General features: G+C 45.6%; 2 protein-coding genes across 2 annotated transcripts; both read right to left on the reverse strand.

The window, feature by feature from the left end:
- Positions 1 to 11,830: 11,830 nt before the first annotated feature.
- Positions 11,831 to 13,430, reverse strand: LOC123409515 (pyrophosphate-energized vacuolar membrane proton pump-like). The gene is made up of 5 exons (XM_045102390.1): positions 13,362 to 13,430; positions 12,991 to 13,278; positions 12,478 to 12,857; positions 12,313 to 12,399; positions 11,831 to 12,227 (listed from the first exon to the last, which is right to left on the reverse strand). The coding sequence occupies exons 1-5, from the start codon at positions 13,428 to 13,430 to the stop codon at positions 11,831 to 11,833; spliced, it is 1,221 nt and encodes a 406-aa protein (XP_044958325.1).
- Positions 13,431 to 13,513: 83 nt separating this feature from the next.
- LOC123409517 (pyrophosphate-energized vacuolar membrane proton pump-like) lies at positions 13,514 to 14,479 on the reverse strand. The gene is made up of 2 exons (XM_045102391.1): positions 14,235 to 14,479; positions 13,514 to 13,644 (listed from the first exon to the last, which is right to left on the reverse strand). The coding sequence occupies exons 1-2, from the start codon at positions 14,473 to 14,475 to the stop codon at positions 13,514 to 13,516; spliced, it is 372 nt and encodes a 123-aa protein (XP_044958326.1). The 5' UTR covers positions 14,476 to 14,479.
- Positions 14,480 to 23,263: the final 8,784 nt, after the last annotated feature.

Below are 23,263 nucleotides of genomic sequence, written 5' to 3' on the forward strand. Positions count from 1 at the left end.
CCAATATGGGCATCCAGGTCCCGCTATTGGATATTGACCGAGGAGTCTCTCAGGTCATGTCTACATAGTTCTCGAACCCGCAGGGTCTGCACACTTAAGGTTCGACGTTGTTTTATGCGTATTTGAGTTATATGGTTAGTTACCGAATGTTGTTCGGAGTCCCGGATGAGATCACGGACGTCACGAGGGTTTCCGGAATGGTCCGGAAACGAAGATTGATATATAGGATGACCTCATTTGATTACCGGAAGGTTTTCGGAGTTACCGGGAATGTATCGGGAATGACCAATGGGTTCCGGGAGTTCACCGGGGGGGGGGGGGGGGGGGGCAACCCACCCCGGGGAAGCCCATAGGCCTTGAGGGTGGCACACCAGCCCTTAGTGGGCTGGTGGGACAACCCAAAAGGCTCTATGCGCCAAGGAGAAGAAAATCAAGAGAGAAAGAAAAAAAAGGGAGGAGGTGGGAAGGAAGGGGGACTCCCTCCCACCAAACCTAGCCCAACTCGGTTTGGGGGGGGAGAGTCCTCCCCCTTGGACTCGGCCGACCCCCTTGGGGCTCCTTGAGCCCCAAGGCAAGGTCCCCTCCCTCCCATCTATATATACGGAGGTTTTAGGGCTGATTTGAGACGACTTTTCCACGGCAGCCCGACCACATACCTCCACGGTTTTTCCTCTAGATCGCGTTTCTGCGGAGCTCGGGCGGAGCCCTGCTGAGATAAGGTCATCACCAACCTCCGGAGCGCTGTCACGCTGCCGGAGAACTCTTCTACCTCTCCGTCTCTCTTGCTGGATCAAGAAGGCCGAGATCATCGTCGAGCTGTACGTGTGCTGAACGCGGAGGTGCCGTCGGTTCGGTACTAGATCGTGGGACTGATCGCGGGATTGTTCGCGGGGCGGATCGAGGGACGTGAGGACGTTCCACTACATCAACCGCGTTCACTAACGCTTCTGCTGTACGGTCTACGAGGGTACGTAGATCACTCATCCCCTCTCGTAGATGGACATCACCATGATAGGTCTTCGTGCGTGTAGGAATATTTTTGTTTCCCATGCGACGTTCGCCAACACATTTCATATGAAGGTGCAACATTTAGAGACACCGGGTCCAGAGGGGCAGATTCTTCAGTTTCCTTGAGGCGTTTTGCCTCAATCTTTTCTTTTGCTGAGGAAGCTTTTCTCTTCTTCGCTTCCTTCTCAGCAGCTCTTGTCTTTTTTTCGTCTGATGCAGACGGGATTAACTTCTTCACCTTTGAAGCTTTTGGTGAAGGTGTTTTCTCTACAGATTCTTCAGCTGGTAGTGAGGAACCAGCTGGAACAGAGTCATCAGCCTGCTTTCGTGAAGCAGCTGGATCAGGAGCAGTTGCATCAGGGGTTGCAATTTCATCAGGAGCGGTCTCGGTGATGATTTCTTCAATGACCGGCTCATCAGCACGGCTCTCTTGGTGTTGTTCCTCATCTTGAGGAATTTCCTCCTCATCAGGAGATGCATCTTCTGGCTGTTTAACCAGGGGCTGAGGAGTTGGTGCTGGTGGTGGGTGACGTTTGTTGTAGTCATCAACAGCACTAGTGGCTAGCTTGATGAAATTGCGTTTGATGCTTTTGCGGTCTCACAGTTTCTCACACTTGTCTGTCAAGACTTGCAGCTCTGCCTGGGTTGACACCAATGCTTCAGGCGTCAGCTTGAGGAGATTTTGCCTGAGGAATTTCTCCTTTCTGGCCTTTGCAATCTTTGCCTACTTGGCCTTCTCTTCCTTCCACTTGGCTTCGTTTATGAAGGTGGCCACCATGTGGCTGACACCAGGAGGAAGTTTCAAATCATCAATGGGTGTGTTTGGGTCTTCATACCATACATTGATGAAGTCGAGGAGGACCTTGGGGTCCATGGCCAGAGGAATAGCACTGCCTGATGCTTGTGCTACCCTTTCTTGCTTGTTCCTGATGATGGCTTCCAGGGATTCATCATCATAATCATCACTTCCCTCTGATGCAGACGGGACTGCGATGATTTTGCTAGGGCTGGGCAGAGGTGCAGGTTCAGTAGTTGCCAAAGTCTTCACAAGGGGTGTTGAAGACTTTGTCTCCGAGCTAGTTGCAGCTGGGAGTGAGGAGCTGGAGCTGGCAGTCGTAGGCTTCACGACTTTCTTCTGTACTGGTTTTGGAGGTGGAGCTGAGGACTTTGGTGTAGATGAGATGGGTGCTGAGGGTTTTGGCGTTGATGGTTTTGGTGTTGACTGTTTTGGAACCGAGGGTTTTGGAGCTGAGGGTTTTGGAGCTGAGGGTTTTGGCGCTGATGGTTTTGTGACAGAAGCCTGTCCAGACTTCTCTTGAGGCTTTGGAGCCTTTGGTTTTGATGGCGCAGACTGCTTTTGAGGAATCTCTGAGCCTGAAGTTTCTGCTGCTGAGGAATGAGCAGCACCGGAGGCAGGAGCTGAGGATTCATTAAATTTCTTCACTGCTGTTTCGGCTTGCTTCTTGAGCTTGGCCAGATGCCTTTCTTTTTCATCTGGGTAGTCATCAAGTGTCATAAGACTTGAGGGATGAGCTACTTGATGATCCTCAAGTGGAGCCCTTCTGCTAGGAGGCTTCAAAGCGAATTTCTTCGCATATTTTGGGGTCACAAACCTGTACTCCTTCCTCTCCTGTGCCCATCTGCGTTCAATTTTCTGCAGCCTAATCTTTCTTTTAGCCATTGTCTCAGGTTCTTCATCAGGCGTGCAATAGTCCATGTATATGTCATCAGGAATATCAACAGCTGTGTTCTGCTCCAGTTTCTTTCCTCCCTTCTGTTTCCTCTCTTCCTTCATTTTCTTCAAATGAGGAATTTGCTGATGATTTTGAACTCTTGAGGATTCTGATGAGCCTTGAAGAGTTTCTTCCAAAAACGCTGCAAATGAGTTAATGTGATGAGAACCGAGAGATTCATCAGCTGACATGTGTGTACCTGTGAACAGAGTATAGTTGCGAGGAATTTGGAGAGGTCATATGCGTTCTCAGACTTGAAGAAAATGAAAAAGTTTGACAGTTTGAGGAATATAACCAGTGGTTGAGGAATTTTCTTAAGCATACTGTTCTTGGGTTCCAGAGTTGTACAGATCCGAAATTCGCACAATTGAGGAATCTCGTGAAAATCTTAGATGCTTAGCTAGTTCATCAATGATTGTGGTGATGAATAGTGTTTGAGGAATCATGTGCGCATCGTATCTTGAGGAAAAACAGATTTCACATGGGAGAGGTAAAATTTCAGATCTAATCTGCTGTAAAAATGGGATATATTTACCCTGGAAGGTGCGAACGAAGAACACAAAAGGTGGTGTTGGAGAGGCTCTTCGGTCAAGTGTCCAATGCACCCTAACTTGGCAGCAGAGGACGTCTACAGCGACGGCGGACGTAGATGTTCCGACTCTGGCGTGATCCTGGCGGCGAAAAGGTTGAGGCAGTGAAGCTCTTCCTTGCCGGCGACAAGACAACCAGCGGTGGCGCTAGGGTTCGATGGAGAGTGTGATGGCAGGAGAGCGATGAGGCGAAGAAGATACTGAAGGGGTTAAGGACATATTTATAGCCCGAAAGTTACTGTTTGGCGCAAAAGTTTCGGACGGAATAGCCCTTGCCTCTACATCTCCGCAGGACACGTGTAGCTCCCGTACGATGCGGTGGAGATAGTGGAGATCGTGGTTATCCGATCGTGGGAAGTGGGGGTTCAGTTATTGTTCCTTTGAAGAAAACAATTTTTGAGGATTTGAGGATTTTTGTTACCAAATCATCAGCTGACAAGGATGCAGTGAGGATTTTGAACAAAGTTTCAAGTAGAACGCATATGAAGAATTGAATAGACTGGGTAAGTATAGCATAGAGGGAAAGTAGGGTCCGATCACATTCACTTAGCAGAAACATCAACTTGAAGAAATAGCAATAAGTGAACGCTGTCGAGGACTAGAAATCACAGTCTACCTAGGCAAATGAAATTCATCAAGTGTTTTTGAAGATTTTGCAATAGATCGTCACAATGAAGAACAGCTGTTTTGAAGAAAAATGCATTGTGAGGAAATTGATCATTTGAAGAAAATCAACTTGAGGAATTTCACATTGGGCGGTGGCGTTACCCACCATATAAGAATGTTGATTACAGACGCCGCGTACAATTGTCGTAGGGCCCTGAGAATCAATTTCTTCGTTAATTTCTTCACATTCAGAGTGACTTTCTTCATTGGTTGAAGAAAATCGTTTCATCATGTGTTGCACATCTAAGTCATCAACTTTGCATAAGTGTTAGGATGTGTGCATGTTTTTACAAAACATTTGAAGACTCTAAGATATTTTAGCTCACACCGCAACTTGCAAAACCTTTTCTCATCCAAGGGCTTAGTGAAGATATCAGCCAGTTGATCATCAGTCTTCACATGGTCGATGAGGATATTGCCCTTGAGGACATGGTCCCGAAGAAAATGATGACGAATCTGGATGTGCTTGGTCTTCGAGTGCTGTACTGGGTTATATGCAATCTTGATAGCACTCTCATTGTCACAGTAGAGAGGCACATTCTTCATGTTGATGCCGTAGTCCTTGAGGGTTTGCTTCATCCATAGTAATTGAGCACAACAAGAACCAGCAGCAATGTACTCAGCTTCGGCAGTGGAGAGTGATACGCAGTTCTGCTTCTTTGAGGACCAGCAAACTAGTGATCTTCCGAGGATATGGCATGTGCCAGATGTTGACTTGCGATCCACACGGTCACCAGCATAGTCTGAATCAGAATACCCTACCAGATGAAGATTGGAGCCCTTGGGATACCACAATCCTAGTGTTGGTGTGTGAGCTAAGTATGGAAGAATAAGTTTCACAGCCTTATGGTGTGATTCCTTCGGTTTTGCTTGAAAACGTGCACACATGCAAACACTAAGCATTATATCTGGCCTAGATGCTCATAGATACAATAAAGAGCCAATCATAGAACGGTATACCTGCTGATCGAAATCTTTACCATTTTCATCAGTGCCGAGGTGACCGTTGGTAGGCATTGGAGTCTTGGCACCTTTGCATTCATGCATGTCAAATTTCCTCAGAACATCCTTGAGGTATTTCTCCTGTGATATGAAGATTCCATTGTTTTGTTGACGAATTTGCAGACCTAAGAAGAATTTCAGCTCCCCCATCATGGACATCTGATATTCTTCACTCATCATATAGGCAAATTCATCACTTTATCTTTTGTCAGTACAACCAAATATGATGTCATCAACATATATTTGACATACAAACAACTCATTATCATAATATTTTGTGAAAAGAGTTGGATCGAGTGAACCAGGTTTGAAGCCTTTCTTCATGAGGAATTCCTTCAATGTATCATACCATGCCCGAGGGGCTTGCTTGAGGCCATACAGAGCCTTTTTGAGTCTGAAGACTTTGTCTCGATTCTTTGGATCCTCAAAACCTGGGGGCTGAGCAACATATACTTCTTCCTCAAGCTTACCATTGAGGAATGCACTTTTCACATCCATTTGATATAAGATGATGTTATGATGATTAGCATAAGCAAGTAGAATTCGAATAGCTTCAAGTCTAGCAACGGGTGCAAAAGTTTCATCGAAATCTATTCCTTCAACCTGGGTGTAGCCTTGGGCTACAAGTCGTGCCTTGTTCCTCACCACTTGACCGTCCTCATCTTGGTTGTTTCAGAAAATCCACTTGGTGCCGATGATGTTATGCTTGCGAGGATCTGGTCGTTGACGAGCTCCCATACGTCATTCAGCTTGAATTGAAGAAGTTCTTCTTGCATGGCTTGGATCCACTCCAGTTCCAGAAAAGCCTCAGCTACCTTTGAGGGTTCTGAGATGGATACAAAAGAAAAATGCCCACAAAAGTTAACTAAGTGTGAAGCTTTTGAGCGAGTGAGAGGACCTGGCGCGTTGATGTCGTTGAGGATTTTGTCAAGTTCTACTTCATTTGCAATCGTCGGATGAGCTGGTTGAGGATTTTGTCTTGGCTGAGGAAGTGGTGCTGTTGCAATTTCCTCAGGAGCATCTTCTTGGCTTTCATCAGCGATGGGGATCGTTTCTTCACCAATTTCCTCAGTGGGGACAATGTCTTCCGTAGGCTTAAGCTTTATTGCTTCCTCAGGAGACAGCTTATCTGGATCAGAAGGCAATTGCTCTCTTTGCGAGCCATTAGTTTCATCGAACCGCACATCTACAGTCTCAACAACTTTGTTGTGATAGTTGTTGAAGACTCTGTAGGTGTGCGAGTCCTTTCCATAACCGAGCATAAAACCTTCATGTGCCTTAGGTGCAAATTTTGAGCTATGATGAGGATCTCTAATCCAACATTTTGCACCGAAGACTTTGAAATAACTTACATTGGGTTTCTTGTCAGTGAGGAGTTCATATGAGGTTTTCTTGAGGAATTTGTGAAGATATACCCTGTTGATGATATGGCATGCAATGTTGATTGCTTCAGGCCAGAAGCGACGAGGAGTCTGATATTCTTCAAGCATAGTTCTTGCCATTTCAACCAGAGTCCTGTTCTTTCTTTCAACGACACCATTCTGCTGAGGAGTATAAGGAGCAGACAATTCGTGAGTAATACCAAGTTCATCAAGATAATCATCAAGACCAGTGTTTTTGAACTCGGTTCCATTATCACTCCTGATATGTTTGATCTTGATGCCAAAGTTCCTCGAGGCCCTTGAAGAAAATCGTTTGAAGATTTCCTGCATTTCAGTTCTATACACTATAATATGCACCCAAGTGTATCTGGAATAATCATCAACTATGACAAAGCCATATAGAGATGCTGCATTGGTTAGTGTTGCATAGTGAGTAGGTCCAAATAAATCCATATGAAGCAATTGAAATGGACGTGTAGTGGTCATGATGGTTTTGGAGGGATGCTTGGATCTGGTCATTTTCCCAGATTCACAAGCACCACAGAGATGACCCTTGAGGAATTTGACTGATTCGATGCCAATGACATGCTCCTTCTTTGCAAGTGTGTGCAAATTCCTCATGCCTGCATGACCTAGTCTTCGGTGCCACAGCCATCCTTCTGAGGTTTTTGCTAGTAAGCAAGTGGCTGGTTGAGGACCTGTAGAGAAGTCAACAATGTACAAATCCCCTCTTCTTACACCTTCAAAGACTTTGGATCTGTCAGATTCCAAGATGACTACACATCTATATCTACCAAAGATAACAATCATATCAAGATCACAAAGCATCGAGACTGACATGAGGTTAAAACCAAGGGATTCAACAAGCATCACTTTGTCCATATGCCTATCCTTGGAAATAGCTACTTTGCCAAGTCCCAATACCTTGCTTTTACCTTTATCAGCATATGTGATTTGCTTCAGAGGTGACGGAGTTAGTGGCATATTCATCAGTAGGCTTTTATCACCAGTCATGTGATGTGTGCAGCCACTATCGAGAACCCACTCAGTATTTTTGGGTTTGTCATCCTGCAGATGAATTAGTACAGCTTACCATCTCATATGCTTCAGATTTGAAGAATATGATACTAATTTCATCAGTTCAGTGATTTCATCATAACAGAAATATAAGGACGTGTGAAATATTTCTATTTCATCAATCGTTAGCTTGCGTCCTATCAAGCATTTCCTCAGGTCTCCAGCAAATTCTTCAAATGATGATTTTCATCTGGAGACCTGTCCTGCAGAAGTGATTAGTTTGATTTCTTCACCACCCACATCTGAAGGGGTGGCAAAGCGTTCATCATCCTGCGAGCACCATATGAGAAAGGTGGCATTGAAGCTAATGCACTTCTCTTGACAGTAGGGGGGTTAAAGTACTCATATGAGTATGCAGAGAACTGGTTTGATGATTTATGAACAAAATGATTTGAGGAGTAGCGCTCATAATCATATTCCTTGTAGTTTCCCTGCATGTTAGATGCATAAGCACGGGTACGAGCATAGTTTTGACCAGTTGAGGATTTTGATCCTCTTGAAGACTTTGGTCCTCCTGAGGAATTTGATCTGGGGTTCAGATTCTTCAGAGGTGATGTCATGAGGACATTCACTTGAAGATTTTCAAGACAGCTTTTGGGAACCCAGATTTTCCTCAGAGGAGGGCCATTCCTGTAGTTAGTTCCAACATATCAAGCAAATACTTCACCAGATTGATTTTTGAACAGTTTATAGTTGGAATCAAATGACTCATTCGAGGAATAGGATAATTCACATGAGAAGCCAGTTAGATTAGATGGATCAAAAGGAGGCCCAGTAGCAGCAACCCATGAGGTTTTGGGATACTGCTTAGGTTTCCAATAAGATCCATCAGCATTCAATTTCCTCTCAAAGGCAATTCCTTCTCTCCTCGGGTTCCTGTTCGAGATCTACTTTTTGAGCACATCACAAAGGATTTGATGTCCTTTGAGGCTTTTGTACATGCCTGTCACGTACAATTCCTTCAACCCTGCATTTTCATCAGTGACATTTGTGTTTTCCTCAAGTGAGGAAATAGACACATCAGGTGCAGTTGAAGAATTTGTAGCATTTGATGATTCTGGTGAGGAATTTGCAGTTTCACGTTCAATGCATTTAAGACATGGAGGAATAAATTCAACTTGACTAGCGCTAATCTGTTGAGCTAGTAATGAATCATTTTCCATACGAAGATCATCATAAGACATCCTCAGCTTCTCAAGATCAAGCTTCCTTTGAAGAAATTCGTAGGAAAGCTTCTCATGATCAGTGAGGAGTGTATCATAACGATCCTGAAGAATATCAAATCTAGACTGAAGATTTTTCATGTCATCAGCGAGGATTTGATTAAGATTCATTTCATCATTCAACAGATCATCACTTTTGTCTAGCAGTTTTTGAAGCTTTTCCAGAGCGGTTTGTTGTTTAGTGGCAATGATGGCAAGTGTACTGTAACTGGGTTTTTTGTAATCATCATGTTCACAGTCACTTGAATCAGAGGAGGAGGCATTATTTGATACCTTTGAACCTTTCGCCATGAAGCAATAGGTTGGAGCGAAGTCATCAGCATATTCATCGGTATGGATGGTGCAATCATTTTCTTCAAGATTGAAGATTGACTTGCTGACGAAAGTGGTTGCTAGTGCAAGACTAGCCTGTCCGGATTCTGAGTCTTCTCCAGAGCCTTCTTCTTCATCACATTCCTCTGATTCTGCCTCGGAATCCATTTCCTTGCCAATAAGTGCCCGAGCCTTTCTGAAGCTAGTCTTCTTGTGTGAGGAGGACTTTGAAGATGAGGATTTTGAAGATTTCTTCTTCTTCTTTGAGTCATCAGAAATGTCGTCCTTGTATTTCTTCTTCTTTGATTCCTTTCCCCAGCGAGGACAATCAGCAATGTAATGACCTGATTTCTTGCACTTGTGACAGGTCCGTTTCTTGTAGTCCTCAGATGCAGATTCTGATTTCCTCATGTCTCTTCTTGATGATTTACCGAACTGGCCTCGTCGTGTAAATCTCTAGAATTTCCTCACAAGCATTGCAAGTTCCTGACCAAATTCTTCAGGGTCACAACTGCTGTCATCTGTGTCTTCTTCTTCAGATGAGGAAATTTCTCTTGCCTTCAGTGCACGTGGTCTGGAATAGCTTTGTCCATATAGATCTCTCTTTTCTTCTAGCTGGAATTCATGAGTATTTAGCCTTTCGAGGATATCAGCAGGATCTAGCATCTTGTAGTCTGGTCTTTCTTGAATCATCAGAACTAAAGTGTCAAATGAAGAATCCAAAGATCTCAGCAGTTTCTTCACAACTTCGTGATCAGTGATGTCTCGAGCTCCCAGTGCTTGCAGTTCATTTGATATGTCAGTGAGGCGATCAAAGGTGTCTTGGCAGCTTTCATTGTCATGTCTCTTGAAGCGATTGAAGAGATTGCGAAGAATATCAACACGAGAGTCGCGTTGGGTTGATACTCCTTCATTTACCTTGCACAGTCTCTCCCAGATCAGTGTTGCAGAGCCTAAGGCACTTACTCTTCCAAACTGGCCAGGGCTCAGATGACCACTGTTCTTCGCTTGAGAATCGAGTTGCTTGAATTTCTTCACATCAGCTGCAGTGACACTAGCAGAAATGATGGGGACACCATTTTCCACAATATACCAGAGATCATTGTCTATAGATGGAGATGCATTTGCATTTTGTTCTTCCAGAAGGGAAAATTCTTTCCCTCGTAGGTAGGACATGCTGCAGTCACCTTAAACATGCCTGCAGTCGACATAACTAAAACTCTAGGTGGTTAAACCAAAATCACACAGAACAAGGGAGTACCTTGCTCTGATACCAATTGAAAGTGCGTTATATCGACTAGAGGGGGGTGAATAGGAGATTTTTAGAATTTCATCACTGAGGAAATTCCTTTTGAGGAAATTCCTCACTGATGACTAACTTACAACGGAAACAGTTAAGGATCAGTCGTGCAATCGTTCAGAACAGCAGTATTACCGAGTGAAGATTATGAAAACAGATTGCACAGTAAGCACGCACGCAGAATACAGATGATGATTAACTATTGTGAAGAATTTGGGGTTGAGGAAATTCGGAGAAAGTCTTCAGCAAATTCTTCAAACAGTCACAGTGAAAGTCATCAACATATAATACAGAGAAAGTAAAGAGTTGAGGAATTAGAACCCGATTCTTGGTGAAGACTGTTGTTGATAACCCAGTTCCAACTGCTGTGACAGTTGTACATCTGGTTTGGAGTGGCTTGGTATTGAAACCAAAGGACACCCAGTCCCGGGACACACAGTCCCTACCATATTCTCCTTGAGCTAAGGACACACAGTCCTCGCCCAACACTCGTGGTAAGTCTTCAGGCCAGACTTCCAAACCCTCACAAACTCGGTCACCCGGCGATCCAAAATTGACTGCTGGATTGCTCTAGACCATGACGCCTAACCGTCTGGAGGATGCACAGTCCTCAAAGGTAAAAGGCTTCAGTCCCACACAGGAACAACTTCTTCAGTGATGCTCAATCACTAGGTTTGGTTTGTGGTTTCGGTGGGTGGTGTATTTCCTCACTGATGATTTACTCTCGTAGGCTCTGAGGAATTTGGGTTGCTCTTATGACAAGTGTCAGTTTTTAACGGAGCAGCCAACCAGCTAGTGGTTGTGGGGGGAGGCTATTTATAGCCTGGGAGCATCCCGACATGATTTGACATTAATGCCCTTAAATAATATGACCGTTGGAGTGGATAAGACCAGTGACTTGGCGTGGCTATCGAAACTGTCGGGACCCTCAACTGTGAGAGTCCTCATGTCACTCATATTTCTCACTTGAGGCTTTTGGTAGGATTTGGCTTGGGTTGAGCATCATGAGGAAATCCATTCCATAGTGTTACTTTGACCCCCTTTAACAGTACGGTGTTCCTATTCATCAACTGCGAAGAAAGTAAAACAGAAAACGTAAATCTTCACGCTTCAATTTCTTCAAAATGATTTTCTTCAGGAACGACCGATCTTCTCAATATCAATATCTTCATGAGGAATATCAATTTCATCGCAGATTCCTCGTGATTCATTTCTTCAGCTTCAGACCAATTTCTTCAACTGAAGACATATATTTTTAGGGGTCGATATTCTTCAAATATCTCAAACTCCTCAATGACTTATAGATCCTATGTACTCTTATAAACACATTAGATACTTAACCTATAAGTCTTCAAACCACCAAAATCACTAAGGAGCACTAGATGCACTTACACACACAAGTCACGCTCATGCAGGGACAGTTCCCTTTTCGTGTCGAAGCTCATCCAGCAGCCCTCGATGCCACAAGTGTACCCTTCGACGCGCATCGGATGATCTCTTGGAGTCCTCTCCTCTCCTGTAGCCTTCTTCAACTGCTTCATCGTTTAGGTGTGAACCTCGCAGTGATGCAGCAGATGCTTGTGCGTGAAGAATTTCTTTCCACAGCCATCCACGGGGCAGATGTGGCGCCAGCAGCATCAAGAGCATCAGTCCTCTCATGGATTCTGTGGCTCATGCCAGCCATCTCAGCAATTCCACCAGCATTGTCACTAATGGGACCATAAGCATCAATGGCAAGACCAGTTGCCATTGTTCTTAGCATGCCAAGAGAAGCCATTGCAATGTCATACATTGCAGCAATGGAGAAGCTGACGTAGATGCTGACAGCAATAGCGAAAATTGGGATGATAACACACTTGTACCCCAGAGCAAGACCGAAGATGACGTTGGTGGCAGCACCAGTTCTGCAGGAATCGGCAACATCTTGCACAGGGCTGCCACAAGGAAACAGCTGGGGGATAAGGCACAATAACATAAAATATGAACAATAATATAACTAGAAACTAATGTTTTAGTTACCTGTAGGCGTTGCTAGTGTAGTATTCAGTCACAAATCCAATAATCAGACCAGCCCATAGGCCAACTGCCACGCAGAAGAAAAGGCCCCTGTGAAAAATCAAGAAAACATAATCAGAAGGAAGTACAACATTGCAGAATTGAACAAATATTGACCCACAAAATTACCAATTGGACACTTCCTTCTGAGCACCAAAGTTGAAGATGGTGAACTTAGCTGGAAGAGCCAACCAGCTGATGACCGCAACACCAACAGTCATTAGAGCAGTGGAGATGATGAGCTCCTTCTTCAGAGCAGGCTCAATTTCATTTGCAGCCTTAATCTCAAAGAAATCAGTTGCAAAGAGTGTGGTGAGCAAGCAAACAATGATGCCTGCAGAGCTCACGAGCAGTGGGTAGCACATCGCAGTGAAATCATGGTTGATTCCAAAAGATGAGATGGAAGCAACAACAAGAGCAGCGCAGGAAGACTTTGCATATGAACCAAAGAGATCTGATCCCATTCCAGCAATATCACCAACATTGTCACCGACGTTATCAGCAATCACCTGCAAACAAGAGTTCCAAGTTCAGCAAAGGATATGTCATGAAGCAAAATAGTCACAATATAAATTGTAAGCAATGTCTGCTAATTTGCCTAAAACTATTAGCCAAAAGCTGAGAAGTGAGAAGAGAACTTACAGCTGGGTTCCTTGGGTCATCTTCAGGAATGTTCCTCTCAACTTTGCCAACAAGGTCAGCACCCACGTCAGCAGCCTCGGTGTAGATACCTCCACCAACTCTTCCGAATAGAGCCATGGAAGACCCACCAAGACCATAACCTGAAGGCGAGTTGGGCTGGCTTGGCCCTGACGGTGTACCGAAGGCGAGTTGGGCTGGCTTGGCCCTGACGGTGTTGCGGGCGAGGAGGTGGCAGAAGGTGAGGGCACGGTCGCCCTGCAGCCACGTCCCCAACAGCTTGACCTCTTCCTGCAGTAGTAGCAGGGCACGACAGAGATGTCATCGTCGAAGCAGATTTGAGGGCTGTGTCTTCCAATGGACTTCCGGAATACATATAAAGCTAGTGCAATTTGGGTCAACAGATTCAAGAGATGCCTCAACCACAAGTCATTATCCTCCATGGCGAAAGCAGTAATGGTGTCCTGCCCACCAAGATGGATGAGGAGAAATGCTGCCCAGAAGAAAGCCAGCTGTTCGGTTCTTCTTAGCCTTTCAATGTTGTTATCCCGATGCCGTGACAGGTAGCTGAGTGCATAAACTGCTGCCAGGCCTGCCCCCAAGTAAGCAGCCCAAAGGGAGAGCCGTAGGAGCCTGTTGCCGCTACACCGCCGGAGCCTGCAAGCAAAGAAGAGGAACAACTGCAGTGTGAAGCTAAGGAGCACGAGTAGCTGCATTTCCCACTCATTATATAGTCTGATCAAATGATCCATCGCATGTATGCTCGATTCCCTAGTGGATACAACAAAATGTAAAATAATTCAGTGTGTTTTGTCCAAAAAATAGCAAAAGATCGTTAGCTTTCAAATAGAATTCGTGTCCACTTTAGGCATGTTCAACGAAAAAGTATTCAGTGCCTGGTTTGTGACATCATTTTTCCCCTAGCTAGCTAGGCCCTATATAGCAGTAAACCAGACATACAAAAATGTAGTAGTTTTTCTGGAAGTTCTATCAAAACGAGACGAAATTATATTACAAGGAATCTGTTTTGCATTGAGCAGAATGCCGACAGTGACAACCGGGCGAAGGGTCTCTGCAAGAAAGACCAGAGCACTCTGGTACTCCACACAAGCCAAACGATGCCCGCTATCATGGGGATCAAAGCTTCCGAGCCTGAGAGGCTGAGAACCAGATCTGGGGGAGGGAGCGGGTGAGAGGGAGAGGGGGGGACCACCACCATTGTCGGCGAAGGGGACGGGTGAGCTCACCTTCACGGATGGCGGTCTGGATCTCGGCGCACTTGATGACGACGTTGTGGTCGTTGAGGCCCTCCTCCTCCTCGATGAGGTAGTCACCGTAGCCGTTCTTGGCGCCGGCGGCGGCGAAGGCGGTGCTGGGGGTGACCTTGACCTTGGAGACGATGAACCACTGCGCGACGGCGAAGACGATGCCGATGACCCCGCAGACAGGGATGAGGATCTCCGTCCCGAGCTCCCCGAGGATCGCCATGGCTGGCTGGCCAACGAAACCCTAATGACGGACCGGGCGGCAGCGGGCGGGGTGGGATGGGGGGGACAAACGGGTCTTATACGTGCGGGAGGAGGCGACGCGGGCAAGGAGAGGAAACAGATCATGGGAGGAAGGGAGGAGAGAAGTGGAGGACAGGAGGAGGCGGAGCAGCGCGGCCGGCGGCATGCAAGGCTAGGGTTTGGAGGGAGACGAGGCTACAGGAAGAGGAGAGTGGTGGCCAGGTCCTCTCCACAGAGCGCGGGGACTGGCATGTGATTTTAGCGGGGTTGATAGCAATGGCGCATCCCCAGGGGGTGCGCCATTAGTAACCCTGGTTACTAATGGCGCATCAGCTGGTGGTGCGCCATTAGTAGTTTTGCAAAAAACAAATATATAGTAGTGGCGCACTGGGTGAGTGGTGCGTCATTACTAGTTACACTAGTAATGGCGCACTCTGCTCCGGTGCGCCATTAGTACTTTTGCAAAAAAATAATATAGTAGTGGCGCACCGAGTGTGTGGTGCGCCATTAGTGTCCATCACACTAATGGCACACCTACACATGGTGCGCCACTGCTATATAGTAGTGGTGCACTACTTGTCTGGTGCGCCATTAGTATCTATATCATCTATAGCCCTTTTCCTAGTTGTGACGTATCAACTCCCAAGCTTAAAACCTTGCTTGTCCTCAACCAACTCAGTTGACAAACTGAGAGAGAAAGAAAAACTTTGACAAACTCTGTTTGATCTTGTTGTTGCAACTATGCCTAACTTATAACCAGAATTTCAGCAAAGAACACAAGTTAACCACATAAGCAAGTGACACAAAGGTCTTACGGTAAACTAATATCAATGTGTAACGACCAAGATGCGGTCCTTTCCGATCTAGGGATAGAGGCCCCGAATTGGAAAGGAGCGCATCTAAGCGTCTCGCAAATAGGTAACACAGCACACACATAATAATAAAGATAGACAATCAGGGGTTCAATTGCCTTCTCATAAATATATCAGAGTACACCACGCATACAACCAAAGTAGTTCCGCTACGGACTACAAAACATAGAAAGGCTATGCTACCCTGCCTGCAGGCCCACGATCACAACCACGCCTCGATCTTCTGGATAGTTCACGTACAGGTGGTCTGTCTCCTCATCATACTCCCACGCCAGCTGCGTGCCGTCGGGATCACCTGTCTCTGGGGTACCTGAACCTGTTGGTATTGTGGAGGAATCCGTGAGCCACAGGGACTCAGCAATCTAAGACCTTGGTGCTAGAACTAGTCAAGTTATTAGGTAGGATAAGGTAAAGTGGTTAAGGTTGCAGCATCCTAAGCTTGATTTGGTGGCTAACTTATGTAGAACATTTAGGAAGGTGGTCTATACTAGCGGTCGTGAATACTTGATCACTAAGTGATCCTGAACACCTACCTACGTCATTCATAACCCCACCGTGTTCCCGATCGAAGAGAGATCCTCGAGGGGACAGTCACGGTTACGCACACAGTTGGAAATTTTATTAGCTTTTGTTTAAGTTATCTAATACCGGATGTTAACAAAATATTCCAAGTTGCCACATAACCGTGGGCACGGCTTTCCGAAAGATTAAACCCTGCAGGGGTGCTCCAACTAGTCCATCACAAACGTACACAGGCCGCAAAGTAATCCTCTATCACGAATCTCGTGATCTCGTCGGATTCCTTAGAGGAAAACCTCAACTCTGGGGGGAAACCAAAGCTTCACTGGGATTCCTATACACAAGATATATCGCTAAGGTAAGGCAAGGCTAGTAGGACCCCCCGTCGTGTCAACGACCCTAATAAGAGCCGCTTATCTCAGTCTCAGGACACGACGGATGAGCTAGACGTCGGGATGGCTAAACCTCTGGGTGACCAGTGGGGTCCCGGACATCGCTCAGGTGGGGCCAACACTCATGAGGAGCACTGGCCCGGGTTGTTGATTCAATTCCTTGGGGTAGCTATTCCCTATGTAGATTATTATTAAGTGATTAGCAAATTAACACCAATGTTGGGTCCTGCCGGACAAGCCTTAGCACTACGCGATTTATCAAGGGGTCCCCATAACAACCCCGAACGTGTTAGGAGCGATCATTATGGAATCAAACACCGGTAGCCGGTAACTATGGCGGCAATAACGGAACAAAGCACCCGGCCAAAGGCTAGGCCTTCCATTATTTACCAAGTATATAGGTGGATTAATTAAATAACAAAATTTAGATAATGATATCAAGCTCATGTTGTCACATGAGACAAAGCACCTGCATCTAGCAACGCTAACATTAGTAGCTGAGCAAAGCCTACTTAGCCATTCAAGTTTTGCTAGGTAGGGATGGTGTTTGGTTTCATGGCATGTCAGGAGGCAATTTAATTCAGTGGTAGGCAGCGAGCAATATTACATGGAAACGCAAGCTAGCATAACAAGTCTAGACATGGAATCAAGGTCATTTCATCTTGCCTGTGATATCCTCAGCTTGGAATGGTTCTTGATCGTCCTGCACGTACTCTCCCGAATCCACGTACTCGTTCTACGATCCCGGTGCTACCCGACATAAAAATAACATCCAATGAACAACAGCACCTCAAGATGGAACAAGCACATGATGCATGAGATGAAGAATGAGCATGCATCACTATTTCTATCACTAACACAAGCTTAAGGAGCTAAAACAAGTTCCTGGACAGTACTACATGCTAACCTATTTTTACATGCATGAGAATGACATGATCAGATGCGTCTCATGAAAACGATGCAAAACCATATAAAGAACATTACAATCGGAGCTACAGATCAACGGGAATCAACGAAACAAGATATGAAGCCCTACGTGTCAAAATCATCACCACACCCTCAAATGGCACAAATATGGTATTCCCGGGTTGCCAAGACATAAAATAACCCATCATGTATGGGTTGGAGCAAAGAAGAACACCACAACATCAACTAAGCACTCACAAACTTCAAAAATGACAGAACTACATAATCTGCCATAAACTGCATCATAGCACTTTGTGAGCTATATGCAAAGCACCTACAACCACCCAACTATGACAAATAATATATGTGGCTGTAGCTAGCCAAGAATACTACCAGAACAAGCAAGAATCACACAAAAAGGAATTAAACATAAGAAGATACAAGGCTGCAAACTTTCCCAAAACCAACAGATCACAGGGACTTTCTGCACCTAACTTTCTGTCATTGCTTTGAAGCTTTTTGACAGCAGCCAAAACAATACCTACAGGGCTCCAAATGACATGAAATTTTATAGGGAGCTATACAAACATATCAGGTCTAACTTTCTAGTTTAAAGCTAGGGCTAGATCACAACACAATGACCAGCACAACCTCATCTACGGGAGAAGAAAATATAACCAGATTCTCAGACTTAGTGAAAATCTCAAATTTTTACTAATCTGGAATTTCAGCCACTAGCCAACTATGGATGGGCACAACTTGCATGCATGGATTCCAAATCATGAATTGAAACCAACATGTGGTAGAGGGGGTCACCCTCTACTACCATTACCAAGAAACAAATACAAGAGCACATCACAATTCATGGAACCAAGCTCTAAACTTAGAAGAAAATGCAAATATGACTTTTCCAGAAAATGTTCCAATGGCAAAAATGATTTCACCAATGGATTCCTGGGATCTTTCTACACCAAAAACATATATAAAACATATGCATTTGCTTGGAGCAAGTGACCACAAACTAGGAAGGAAGAAACTACAAGAAATCATACATAGTGAATAGTGCAACATTTCATGCAACTCCCACTAGTCCAAATATCACATATCTATGCTCATGTGCACAAATACAATATGAACATGAGGGTTTGGACCCCATGTTGGTGTCAAGCACATCATCAACACAAATACTTGTCTCACTATGTCACCCACGCACACAAACACCATGCCCTCTCTCATAGTAAACATGAGGAGGTGCACAAGTTGCAAATGGGGCTGTTTCCCACACACTCACATCTACTCATATGCATGTCATCTAGTAGAAACCACACCACCTACACATGCTAGCAACACAAAAGAATGCTAACACATGCAAATGACACTTACACACACATGCATACATACACTAGCACCACCACATGGTGTGCAACACACACACACACACACACAATCTGCCATACATCTAGCCTCATAAGCAAGTATATATTGAGCCACCTACACATACTTCTCTACAAGGGAAGCACCACACACACTACATATATGATCATCACCAAAATATACTAGGCTATACAAGCTGAAGTGAGTGAATAAAAATACCCACAAGAGACCAAGCATGTGCAGCAACTTTGCAAGCCAAACATAGCAAACAGATCTGAATTGCAACAAAAATAAAAAGGACAATGGAGGGATTCGAACCCTGGATCCCCTGCAATCACACCCAATAGCATCACCACTCTACTGCAGCCTCTTGGTCGACAGCAACAAGGGAAAAGAACAAGTTATAAAGCAAGTGCAGCTATTGCATGCTACTATGCCGAGAAACAGGAATTAAAAAAAGGGGCAAGCTGGGATTCGAACCCACACCCTCTCGAAGACAAACACCTGCTGTACCACTGCACTACGATATGATAATTGATAGATCAGGGGACTGAAACAGGGAAGCTAGCAGGAAACCCTCTCTGCCTACAAAGAAACACCAGCGACAGGGAGATCGCTGGGGTGTTTCGCCGGGGTTGTTGATGCGCTGCACTACCGGAGGAGAGCCCCTGCACTACGACGTTGCAACACGAAGGGGAGAGGTCCCCTGCTACTGCTACATCACTACATACCACCCTGACTGACAAGATGCACGCACACAAACTTGCTGGGCTCTGACGAACAGCACCCGAGTGGAACACGATGACTCTACCTCGGATCTAGGGCAAACTAGGGAGGAACAAGGAAGGGGGACAACGTCCTCACCTAGAGAAGGAAGTAGGAGGCCGGCCTATGGAGGAAGAAGCGCCAGAATGGAAGAAGAACGACGACGAGGGATCTACAGAACCGAAGCAGGGGAAGGAGCAGGAACACCGCGGGCGCACCCTTGACGAGCTCGGGGCCGTCGGTGTGGTCGATCCCCGGGGCTCCTAGCGCCGGGAATGGATCGCGGGAAACCACCCCGAGCTCCCAGACATGGCGGACTCGCCGGACAGTGAAGTAGGCGGGGTAGACGCGGCGAGCTCCTCCCTCTCTCTCTCTGCTGCTAGTCTACAGATCTTACTAGGGAAGAAAAGAAGAGATGGAGATGGGGATGGGGAGAGGTGGCAGAGGCGGCTGAGGGGAAGAGGAACCCTAGGCGAGGGGAGGTACGGACGCCCAGGTTATAAGGGGGGGGGGCCCTCGACGTTGGTGCCCTCACAGCGGCAACGCGCACTATCTCTGCTTCGTGACGGTCGGCACGAACGGGGAGGAAACGGTGTTAGAAGAAGAAGAAAGGTGCCGCGCGTGGGCTCCTGCACTCACGAGAGAGAGTGGAGATGGGCCGACATGTGGGAGTGAGCCCACAGGTGGCGCCATTCAAAAGGGAAAACAAAACACTCCACGGACTCTCTATTTACAGAATAAATACTTGGAGGAAATAAATGCTCAGGAAAATCTACTGGGGAGAAAAATAGAACAAAAATGACCCAGAGCTTGGAAAAATCTAACCTATTTGAATAAAATGTAAGAATGAATATTAGGGCAATTGAATATTTTACAAAACAGCAATAAGTGGGCTGTTTTGTAATTATCTTGCACCTATCAAAGCTAAGTTAAAACAAAGACTTCACTTCACCACACCCAACTCAAATCAACCTAATACATAGGCATTTTTAAAACAGAAAATGAAGAAGAGTTTTCTGGAGCTATGAATAAAAGAGAAAGGAAAGGTTTTAAAACCTATGCCATCCCAAGGTTGCTCCTACTAGCACAAGGCATACTTCACACAAGATCATATCTCACATCACCACAAAAGATCACATGAAATCACAAGGTACATAATCCACAAGATCACAACCACCACATGAAATGCTATCACCAAATTGCAACAACACAAGACATGGGCATGAAATAATATGTTATGCATGCATGCAAGGGAAGGAAGTAATAAGGGATATCACATGAAGTCATGGCACAAATGGTATCATCATATCCCTGACAAGGTGGACCCACTTGCAATAGGTTCCAAATAGGGAAGGTTTACACTTGGGGCACTACAAACTCTCCCACACTACAAAGAAGATATCGCCCTCGAGATCTAAGACTGAAAGAAATCGGGAAATTCGGAACGGAGGTGATCCTCGCGTTCCCAAGTCGCCTCTTTATCGGAATGGTGTGACCACTAGTTGCTCACATGGATTCCAAATCATGAGTTGAAACAAACATGTGGTAGAGGGGGTCACACTCTACTACCACTACCAAGAAACAAATACAAGAGCACATCACAATTCATGGAACCAAGCTCTAAACTTAGAAGAAAATGCAAATATGACTTTTCCAGAAAATTTTCCAATGGTAAAAATGATTTCACCAATGGATTCCTGGGATCTTTCTACCCCAAAATTATAAATATAACATATGCATTTGCTTGGAGCAAGTGACCACAAACTAGGAAGGAAGAAACTACAAGAAATCATACATAGTGAATAGTGCAACATTTCATGCAACTCCCACTAGTCCAAATATCACATATCAATGCTCATGTGCACAAAGACAATATGGACATGAGGGTTTGGACCCCATGTTGGTGTCAAGCACAACATCAACAGAAATACTTCTCTCACTATGTCACCCATGCACACAAACATCATGCCCTCTCTCATATTAAACATGAGGAGGTGCACAAGTTGCAAATAGGGCTGTTTGCCACACACTCACATGTACTCATATGCATGTCATCTAGTAGAAACCACACCACCTACAGATGCTAGGAACACAAAAGAATGCTAACACATGCAAATGACACTTACACACATATTCATACATACACTAGCACCACCACATGGTGTGCCACACACACACACACAATCTGCCTAACATCTAGCCTCATAAGCAAGTATATATCAAGCCACCTACACATACTTCTCTACAAGGGAAGCACCACACACACACTACATATATGACCATCACCCAAATATACTAGGCTACACAAGCTGAAGTGAGTGAATAAAAATACGCACAAGAGACTAAGCATGTGCAGCAACTTTGCAAGCCAAACATAGCAAACAGATCTGAATTGCAAAAAAAAATAAAAAGGAAAGGGGAGGGATTCGAACCCTGGATCCCCTGTGTCGTGGTTTTCTCACGGCAGATGTCCTCGTGAAAGGACTTAGTACTGGAGCCATCGCACTTTGGTGGCGACTCAAAGGGGTTGAACGGGAGAGAGACGACAATTTACCCAGGTTCGGTCCCTCGTGAGGAGGTAAAGGCCTACGTCCTGCTTTGAGTTGTATTGATGGAGTTTCGATTACAAGGAGGGCCGGCGTAACTCGCCAGACCTAGCAATCGATGATTTCTAACCTGCCCTCTTCTTCCCTGGGACTCGCCTTTATATACAGGTCGAGTCCCTAGGGTTCACAAGGGTACTTTCCTTTCTACAAACCGTGACCCTTACGATCTCTAGGTCGCCATCTTCCAAAGCTTGGAAACCTTCCGGAAGTTGTAAACCGCCATACAACCTATGGTCTTGCCAGGCCAAGGCCCGAACCACGCTTAGATGAATCGCATGATTTGGTGACCCGGCCCAACCAGGGCGGGTTATCAATAGGTAATATCCCCAACATTAGGCCCCAGATTGACTTGAATTCTCTTCACGCCAATATTTTTGCTCAGTTAAGGGCGATTCATTTTTCATCCTCCTCCATACGCCATGAACTTGACCCGCCATCTGTTGTGGAAAAACTTAAATCGCCAAACCATTTCTCGTTGGTATCTTTTTATCCCTTGAATTCCGGAAAAGATAATGACGTAATCCCAACGGATCCCTTGGTATCGTTATCCCAAGATTTTTGGAGCACCATCATGGCGAATCTTTATCCTTTGGCGGTTCCCGCTCGTGGCGCCTCGATTCCAGCGCCTGCCCTGTTAAATAGGTGGGGGGACAAGACTGGGCGCATTCCACCCACCAGTCTTATCGCCTTTTCTCCCCATTGCTGCAGCGAAGAAAACCCTCATTGTCTTCCGCGAGCTCCGCCACCAACCGTAGTTCCTACCGTCGCTCGAAAGCTTTGGTGCCGCCCAAGGACCTTGTCTCCGTCAAGCACTTCGCCGCGGCCGAACAGTTCGCCATCACCGTCCGTCTCGTCGTCGTTGAACACTCCGTCGTCGCCGAACACTTCGTCGCCGCCGAATATTTCGACACCGCCCGAGGTTTCCGCGCCCGTCCGACGTTTCCGCGCCCCTCCAGAAGCCTTCGTCGATGTCGACCATCTCCGTCCGAACCCACCAGGTTAGGTCTCCGTTTACTCAAGAGCAGATCCCTATTCTTTTTCGAAGTTCATCACTGCCATGTTCTTGATGCCTCCCCGAATAGTTGTTACTTGTTCTTGATTTGTTTATATCGATGAAGAAGATAAAACCAATGTCTCTAATACCTTTATTTGTCCACCCTTGATTTGCACATTTAGAGTAGGATTTCACCAAACCAACAGCATTGTCCCATCTTGGTCGTAGGTTGCCGCATCCGGTCATTTGCCGCATTTATTTCCAGTTGTCCACTTGTCATGCCCAAGATGCGACCCTATCCTCAATTTGGCACGAGGGCCTCGTCAGGGATAGAAGCGCA

This window comes from Hordeum vulgare, chromosome 7H (genome assembly GCF_904849725.1).
Source record: "Hordeum vulgare subsp. vulgare chromosome 7H, MorexV3_pseudomolecules_assembly, whole genome shotgun sequence".
Classification (NCBI taxonomy): domain Eukaryota; kingdom Viridiplantae; phylum Streptophyta; class Magnoliopsida; order Poales; family Poaceae; genus Hordeum; species Hordeum vulgare.